At 35.9% G+C, this 8,462-nt stretch overlaps 2 protein-coding genes across 2 annotated transcripts; one reads left to right on the top strand and one right to left on the bottom strand.

Moving 5' to 3' along the window:
* The first annotated feature begins 2,010 nt into the window (after window positions 1–2,010).
* LOC141249518 (uncharacterized) lies at window positions 2,011–2,725 on the top strand. The gene is made up of 3 exons (XM_073669660.1): window positions 2,011–2,292; window positions 2,370–2,449; window positions 2,527–2,725. The coding sequence occupies exons 1-3, from the start codon at window positions 2,011–2,013 to the stop codon at window positions 2,723–2,725; spliced, it is 561 nt and encodes a 186-aa protein (XP_073525761.1).
* A 2,287-nt stretch (window positions 2,726–5,012) lies between these two features.
* On the bottom strand, window positions 5,013–7,650 carry LOC141249517 (uncharacterized). Its single transcript, XM_073669659.1, has 9 exons — window positions 7,642–7,650; window positions 7,224–7,355; window positions 7,099–7,137; window positions 6,401–6,506; window positions 5,944–6,002; window positions 5,773–5,847; window positions 5,286–5,334; window positions 5,114–5,190; window positions 5,013–5,039 (listed from the first exon to the last, which is right to left on the bottom strand). The coding sequence occupies exons 1-9, from the start codon at window positions 7,648–7,650 to the stop codon at window positions 5,013–5,015; spliced, it is 573 nt and encodes a 190-aa protein (XP_073525760.1).
* Between the last annotated feature and the right edge of the window lie 812 nt (window positions 7,651–8,462).

The following is an 8,462-nucleotide window of genomic DNA, read 5'->3' as shown; positions in this document are numbered from 1 at the left end:
CAATTCCAAGGGAAAAGCAAAACACCGACCCTTGTTTTAGAAGCTGTGGCGATCCAGGACACGTGGATATGGCATTCTTTCTTTGGGGTTTCGGAAAAATTCAATAACCTATCAATAGTGCAGCGTTCGCCGGTATTCGAAGATCTTCTTAACAACACGACACCTCAGGTGGAATATCTTGTTAATGACCATCAGTACAACATGTCGTACTACTTAGCTGATGACATCTATCCATCGTGGGCTACGTTTGTGAGTGCGGGTTCGAACCCGATAACTCATATGGAGGCAAAGTTCTCTCAGCTGCAAGAGTCTTGTCAGAAAGATGTGGAGCATGTATTTGGAGTTCTGCAAGCACGATTTGCAATAATACGCAATCTTGCTCTTGTCCATAACAGATCCACACTCCGGAAGATCATGGAATTTGTTGCACCACACTCCATAGTATGATGGTGGAGGATGAGCGCCACACTTACAAAAACTACAACATCGAGATGGAAAGCCTGAGAATGGAGTTCGAACAAGACACGAGGGAATGTGTTGGAGATTTCGATGATGGAATACATATCAGAAGGGCGAGTTCTACAATAACTCTCTCGGTGATTACATGAATATGAACTGTCAAATGCACAAGGTCAACACGCATGAGAGACTCACTTCATATCTAATCCAACATATTTGGAAGTTACGTTGATTGTCCTAGCTTCATCAATTATTTTGCTAGTGTGTTGTATTTATGTTAATTTTTAAGCTTGTTTCCATCCGCGTTAATGTCTTTATATTTGTTGTTGAACTCTGATATATTATGTAATTCGCATATTATAACATGTTTCTTTGTCGTAATTCAAATTTCAATTTCGTTATTTAAGACTACCTGAATAATATTATTTTATTTAATAAAATTTATAATAATTAAATTAACTATTTAATCCTATAATAAAAATAAAATTAATAAATTAATCATTGTATTATTTTAATATAAAAAACTAAAAAATAAATAAATTGGACCGAGTGAAGGTAGACAGGTAGCTTAAAAAGTGTTGTGACGGTTAGAACATTCACAATGATAATATCCTAAAATTCTTAAATTTATATAAGAAAAAAAGGGGATATGTAAGAGAAATATATAAGAATCAATGTATTTATTTGTGAAAAAAATAACATTATTGATTTTTATAAAAAATCTCTTATTACTCTTCTTACCCATCTTCCTCCTATAATAAATTTATTTTTTTCTAATTTTAAATAAAAGAATTCCATAAATAAGCTTGTGAATGCTGTTAGCAATTCCCTAATTTCTCCTTCTCTTTTTCCTAATCTGACAGTGACATGACACCAAGTTATGATTGAACTGTTCAAGTCCATCCTGCATACCGCATGACCTTCCTCCATCTCCATCCTCCCCTGTCTTCTTCTATATAAAAGCCCCCACAACCTCCACCTATTCTTCTACACCTCCTCTCTGTGTTTGCCTTATTTATTAGAATCCTTGCTTCTGTTATTGACTGATATCGTCAAGATGATGGTTGAGAACGAGGATTTGGGATTGAGCTTGAGCTTGGGAAGTCCTAGTAATCGTAGCACCACCAGCAGCTTCAGCCGGAGCCTTCATCATCCTCTTAAGTTGAATCTCATGTCTTCTTCTGTCTCTCCGTTTCTGCCGAATCATCCCTTCACCTCTGTAGTTCCGCGAAAGAGTCTTTGGATTCACTCCTTTGGTTCTTCTGGTAAGATTTTGATATTTCCCGTCCGATATCACTCTTATCTTCTCATATCTGTCGAAATTTCTCTCTTCCTCTCTGTCGGTAATTTATTCGTTTCCCTTTACACCACGGGAGTGGATAATTTCGTGATCTGATTAGTGTTCAGAATAATTAATCCTACCGCTCTGCGTCTGAATTTTCCGTTTCCAAACCTATTTTCTGACAGTTTTGTTGCCCGGTTTGTGCTGCAGATCGGACTTCAGACGCACCGTGCAGATCAGTAGGAGCAGCCATCACCGCAGTAGACTCCATGGCTACCGTGGAGCCGAGATCATGCCTGAAAGGAATCGACGTTAACCGGAGCGCCGGCGAGGAAGATGAAGCCGGCGTTTCATCGCCTATCAGCACGATCTCCTCAGTAAGCGGTAAGCGTAGCGAGCGCGAAGCCACATACCATGAGGGTGAGCGAGGTTGCTCCCGAGGCATCAGCGATGAGGAAGACGGCGAAACCTCCCGCAAGAAACTCCGGCTCTCAAAACAACAATCCGCCTTGCTAGAAGAGAGCTTCAAAGAGCACAGCACCCTGAACCCCGTAAGTGGCTGTTCCTCGCAAATTTGATCGCAATATCAGGGCAAAACTGTCAATACTGATTAAAATATAATTTCCAGAAGCAGAAGCTAGCTCTGGCTAACCGGCTTGGGCTCCGTACACGCCAGGTGGAGGTGTGGTTTCAGAACCGGAGGGCAAGGTTAGTAAATACGGTGTTTTGAGCGCAGTTCATTCCCGGAGAAAGCGCTTGTTTACGACTTGCTTGGTTTTGAACAGAACAAAGCTGAAGCAAACAGAGGTGGATTGTGACATGTTAAGAAGGTGCTGTGAGCAGCTAAGGGAAGAGAACAAGAGGCTGCAAAAGGAAGTTGAGGAGCTCAGAGCTCTGAAATTGTCACCACAGTTTTACATGCAGATGAAGCCGCCGACAACACTTGCCATGTGCCCCTCCTGTGAGCGCGTCGCCCGGAGTTAGTATTAAAGGCTAGTTAGAGCTGGAAATGCCATAATTAGAGAAAATGACCCTGATAATCTTTATCAGAAGTGATCCAATCATCCAATATCTAAGTATATTAATTAGAGAAAATGATCGTGATGATCTTTATTAGATAACGTATGTATTAATTTGTCAATATATGGTTACATTTGACCTATCATAAGGTCTTTGAAAGTGTTGTTGTTGCATTACTTCTAATTTTAGCTATTCTGCTAAATATTCAACACTCGTCGGACAAGGAATTCCAACAATTGCAAGTTTCTTGCTAAAGAAAACTCTCCACATATATTTATATGTATTTAGATAAAATCTTATACAAGTTAAAGTACTTTTTTTTAAAAACAATTTTATTAAAGAGTATATAAAAAAATAAAATAATTTTAGTATAATAATTATATAGAAATAAATATAATATAAATAGAAAAAATTTATAAAATAATATAAATTTGTATTTAATAAAAGTGCTCTAAAATAATATTTATTTATATCGAGTAAAAATATTCTAAAGAGATGTATTTGTATTTTGGGAAAGCAGAAGGTTATAAACGTGTTGTTTTTTACCGTGAAGGAAATTGAGTCCAAAACAAAACAAACAACGCATGAGTTGTGTGATTGATGGTAGCGAACTTGCGATTGTTAGGGCATGTGATTTGGCCTGTTTTTGTTTTCTTGCTTGTTGATTTCATTTTTTGCCTCCTTGCAAAAAAAAAAACAGAAGAATTGCATGTACAACTTTCAGTCACGTATGTTATCACTTATCACTTATGTCTTGCTTTTGCTCGATCGTGACAAGGATCACTTTTATCTTTTCCATAGAAATAACAAATTAGTGATGAGTTTATCTAGAGTCTAAAATTTTATAGGGTGCAGGTTTAACTTCTACTAGTCTTTTTAAGACAATCTTTTGCAAATCCCTTTGTAAACAGCTCCCAAATGTTCATGTTCTTGAACTGAGGAACATCCGAATTTGGGGAAACCCAAGTAATTTGAAGAATAGATTTGCATATTGGGAAAATAGATTTGTATTACTAAAGAGATAAAATTAATCGAAAATTGTAATTATTCTAACGAGTAAATATTCTCTTATTTTCAAACTCTCCAAAGGAACTGTGTTTAGGAGTTTTTTCGGATGTATCAACGTCAAATCGAATCGAAGTTGAATTAAGAATTGAAACGAATCGAAGTTAAATTAAGCGTGATTATCTCTACAAAATGGGACTTGTTGGTAATATTACACAAAATAGAGGGAAAAAAAAACAGAGACGAATCAAGAATTTCCTTTCCTCCAATTTTTCAAAGTTGAAAAACTTTCACCCTTAGAGTGATTGATGAAATGGGTTAAATTGAATTAAATCTACCGCTTTCTTAACTCCATTCAGCTAGGCCCTATAACGGATTTGGACATGTCTTTCGGAGTTGAAAAATGATCATTCAACTCCATTCAACTAAAAAATACACACATCCAAATAGGCCCTACTTGTATTGGTTGTCTAATAAGATCCCAAAAAAATGTTGAAAATTTTGGACAATAGAGCTCATTTCTTGATTTCTATAGAAAACAATTGTCCAAGTTAAATATATACTAACTCTTAGATGACTATGACATACACATTGCCCAAATTAAATACATAACTTCCTTTATATATAACAAAAAGTTTCGTAGTAACCAAACCAACACTAACTCTTAGATGACTATGACATACACATTGATGCCATTTTTCCTTGTATACCATAACTACATATATCTAAGATGTCAATAATATTTTATGATTTGGTCATTGGACCCTTAATACGAGAAAAGGTAATAATATATGAAGAAATAGGTTATGGAAGAGAGCACATGCGAAAATGAATGGTCTAACCATTTATGATATATAAACGTGGACTGCCATAACTCATTACTCTCTTAAGTTTATTTTGGTAGAAACTCTACTCTCTTATGTTGGTTGATGTGAAATGTCGAGGACATTATGGTGCTTTACCTAATCATCTTTAGCTACCGATTGAATCATATCCCATTTATGTACAAGACATTATGGTAGGTGGACGAAATCATATAAGTTCTACGTATACAAAGTATATGCATGTTGAACCATATAGAGAAATGTTTTACCAGGCTTGTATTTTATGATTTTAAGAAAAGTTCTACTATTCGGAATACAAAAAACGAACACCCATTAGTACTTGGAAGGTAAGCGTAAGACTACTCAAGCTTTCTTTGTTATTGCCATGACATTGAAATTCAGGGAGTCTGGATTGTTCTCTATCATTTTCTTAATGACTTTGCCGCATCCTGTTAAACCATATACAGAATTAATCAGTGACAAAAAAATAGATGATGGTTGTATAACTGATGAGAAAAATTACCTGCAATATGGTTTCAGGTGAAGATGGACCATGTGATATTGGTCTAGATCTTCTTCCATCGAGTTCATAGAGTTCATCTGTACAACCAATTTCATTCTCATGATTGGAATATTATTTTGATTTTACAACAAAGATGGTGGACAGAGAATAAAAGACAGGTTCAGGCGAGTACCGTTAACGCAGGAGAAACAGATGAAGTGAGTATCAACATTATCTGAAGCCTGCAAAGAAAACAATTGTCCAACCATAAAAAGTCAAAAGAAGCTCCGAGAATGATTTATGTTTGCGAGATGTTTAAGAATTGAAACATTGGTAGTTATTATCGTATAATAACAACATATCAATTTAGTCATCATGTGAACAACATATCAACTTAGAGAATGTTCACATAGCACAAATTTATAAAGATTTCGAAAGTGAAAACATATGCATTCATCGTAGTCATCAAAACATAAAAGCAAATAATGGTCCTTGTATTTTGTATGTCGACAGACTTACATATGCAACAACCTCTTAGCTATTTTTCGGGTGATATTCTACACACTCTCCTCTAGGTTCTAATAACTATTCTCTACATCCCCGAAATGCAGCATTCGAAAAGATTTCTAGAAAATAGCAGATTTTATTTGAAAACAATTAACTGGGAAGGCTTGATCTACCTCAGTATCGCCAGCACTAGCAGCTACAGAATGAGCACCTTCCATTTCTTCATCTTTTTCAAGATATGCGGCACGCTGAACAACAACATAGAGCAATTTAAGACGTAAGTCTGCAGGTCCATGGAAGATACTAGTAGATGAAAAATCAAATGCAATTCCAATAAAAATCACCTCAAGTGGGTCCATGCTTGCAGTAGTCTTGTAAAATTTATCTAAAAAGGATCCCTCCCCTAAAAAATGATCCAGTTATATAGGCTATCAACAGAGAAACATATTGAAACAAAACAGAAAAGCCATGGGCAAGATTAAATCAGATATATAATACTCGAATGCATTTACTTTCCAAGCTTAACATCTCTCTGAACTACATTTACTCCCCATTTTCCTATTGTAAATATGCCCAGCAAATGTACAGAAGTCGAACATATAGAAAGCCAACATATACTAGATTACAATTTATCCTATAATTTGATTTTGAAATTTAAAAGGTGCTGTTTTGTTCCAAGGAAATTTGGTATACATACAATCTAGTAAAACCTTACATCACCACAATATTTTGGCATTTCGATACAGAATAACTGGTCCAATAATTTAGTTGTAACACATTGTAGAACAGAAAAAAACTTACGAAGCCTGACTTCTGAAGTAACATTGCCAAGAGCATGTAAGAGTCCAACTGTGCCACAAGCATTTCCAACAGTTTGTACCATGAAATAAACTTTTTTGTTGTAGTCCTGTAGCAGAAAATGAAAAATGATTTTCAAAAAGAGTGATTTTTCAATTCAACTCTTCTGCAAAGGAGATAGACTTTCTATCACAATAACATGCTAGAAAGACAATACAACATAATGTAATTTAAATGTGGCATAGAAATCAAACATATAGCCAAGTGGAGATATAAACACAGAAATAAGGTAGAACAGCTTTCATTTAATATAGCAAGCAAAATACTGGAGGACAGTTACAACAATGAATGTAGAGATGAAGCATATGTTTAATAGATGAACTGTAGAAGGGGCCATAGGGGAAATTGATTATCTTAGATTAAATGAAGCTGGTATTTTTCATTAATGTTCACAAGTTCTAGTAGAATGAATTAGACAGCTAGTATTTTAAGTTCTTGCACATATATTATGCAATATGCTTTTTATAATTTGATTATAGTTTTTATAGATGAATTTCTAAGTAGTGGAAAAGTATGTTACCCATAATTGAAAATAGAATTCAAGGAAAAAAGAACATCCAGTCATCTACGTAACCAGAGATCAAATTCCACATACTACAATAGAGTTAAGAGAATTGGATGGATGATTGCGTTGGACTTGCCTTCTCAGTGCTGTTCTCCTTTAGGCGCTCTGCTTCACTCTGTAAGATACAATGACAGTCATCACCCATACTGACTCATAAGAGTAACAGCTCAAATGCAAACTCAATAGCTTATAAAGACATACTTCAGCAGTTAAGGGATACAAGAAAAGCACCGCCAGGACTGGCTTTGGCACCATTTCCAGCAGTTCATCATCCAAACCATAAACATCACAGCATTCAGCTTCTTCTTCCGCGAGACCGAGACCCCAAAGAAACTGAACGAACACAAATTCAACTCTTACAAAATTAACGATTTCCCATAAATTCACGAGCAAAAACAACTGAGAGAATATCAATTTGATTGATCGGAAAGTACACCGACAGATCCGTCAACACCCTAGTATACTGTGCAGAAATTGTGATAATGATTTCGGGTATAAGAAAAACAGCGAAAAGAACTGTATTCTCGTGACATCCTCGAACGACCGGCAAAAAAAACCTAATAGTTTGGGGAGAAGAGAATCGTCCATAGTTTCAGGTTTGCAGAGATAGTAGACAAACCTGGTTCATGACATCGGGATTAGCCTCAAGAGGAAGCCAACGCTTTGCTGAAGGGGTATCGGCCATTGCTAGTCTTTGTTAGTTCTCTCTCGCGATTGGTATTGTTCCCAAAAACACTACGCAAGTGTAAGGAAGAAATGGGAATAGAAGAAACTAGAAATTAGTCCACCGTTATATGTTTCGTTTGGCGTTTTCAAAATGAATTAATGAAATGAAAAAAAGAAAGTGAGGAGAAAAAGGAAAAGTAAAAAAATTAGGATGATGAGATAACTGATAAAGGAAAGAAAAATAAGAAGAGAGTGATTTGATAAGAGAGGATGTAAAATGGGATTTAGAGGTGTAAAAGTTTATTGAGGGTAGTTAAATTGATTATAAAAAAATTAATGGAAAATGAGATTTATGTTTTGGAACGCCGAAAATAAAATATAAAATCTATATAATAGATAAAGGGAATAGAATCGAAAGTGAGAGGGTGGTCCTCACTAGACGCTAACCATTCTCATAGTCTCCGGTAGAGGTGGGCCGGTTCCGGAACCGGCGGTTCCCGGTTCCTGAAAAGTAGGAACCGGAACCGGTACAGGGGTAAACCCCCGGACCCCCGGTTCCGGAACCGGCGGTTCCCGGAACCGCCGGTTTTGAGGCGGTCCATCCGGTTCCGGTTCCGAACCGGCCCCGCCCCAATTTTGTTTTAAAAAAACTATTTTTATTTTTAAAACTAATTTAATATTTTGATTCTTAAATTGTTGTGTACTTGTTTTGATTCTTTTGAATAAAAATTAATAATAATATTATTGTGTTGTTTTTAAATCATGTTTTCAATA

The sequence above is a fragment of the Phyllobates terribilis genome, unplaced genomic scaffold (genome assembly GCF_046119375.1).
Source record: "Phyllobates terribilis strain yellow unplaced genomic scaffold, ASM4611937v1 Scaffold_4703__1_contigs__length_58049, whole genome shotgun sequence".
In the NCBI taxonomy this organism is placed as follows: domain Eukaryota; kingdom Metazoa; phylum Chordata; class Amphibia; order Anura; family Dendrobatidae; genus Phyllobates; species Phyllobates terribilis.
The sequence above is the reverse complement of the archived record's forward strand: the minus strand, read 5'-3'. Positions and strand labels throughout refer to the sequence as shown.

What these genes read in the sequence shown, in the direction of transcription:
- LOC141249518 (XM_073669660.1), top strand. Translation starts at nt 2,011, where the DNA reads ATGGCTACCGTGGAGCCGAGATCATGCCTGAAAGGAATCGACGTTAAC. An exon ending in AGCACAGCACCCTGAACCCC is followed by an intron (nt 2,293 to 2,369) that starts GTAAGTGGCTGT and finishes TATAATTTCCAG; the next exon opens with AAGCAGAAGCTAGCTCTGGC. An exon ending in TTTCAGAACCGGAGGGCAAG is followed by an intron (nt 2,450 to 2,526) that starts GTTAGTAAATAC and finishes GGTTTTGAACAG; the next exon opens with AACAAAGCTGAAGCAAACAG.
- LOC141249517 (XM_073669659.1), bottom strand. An exon ending in TACTTCAGAAGTCAGGCTTC is followed by an intron (nt 6,003 to 6,400) that starts GTAAGTTTTTTT and finishes ATCATTTTTTAG; the next exon opens with GGGAGGGATCCTTTTTAGAT. An exon ending in CTGTTTCTCCTGCGTTAACG is followed by an intron (nt 5,191 to 5,285) that starts GTACTCGCCTGA and finishes TTGGTTGTACAG; the next exon opens with ATGAACTCTATGAACTCGAT.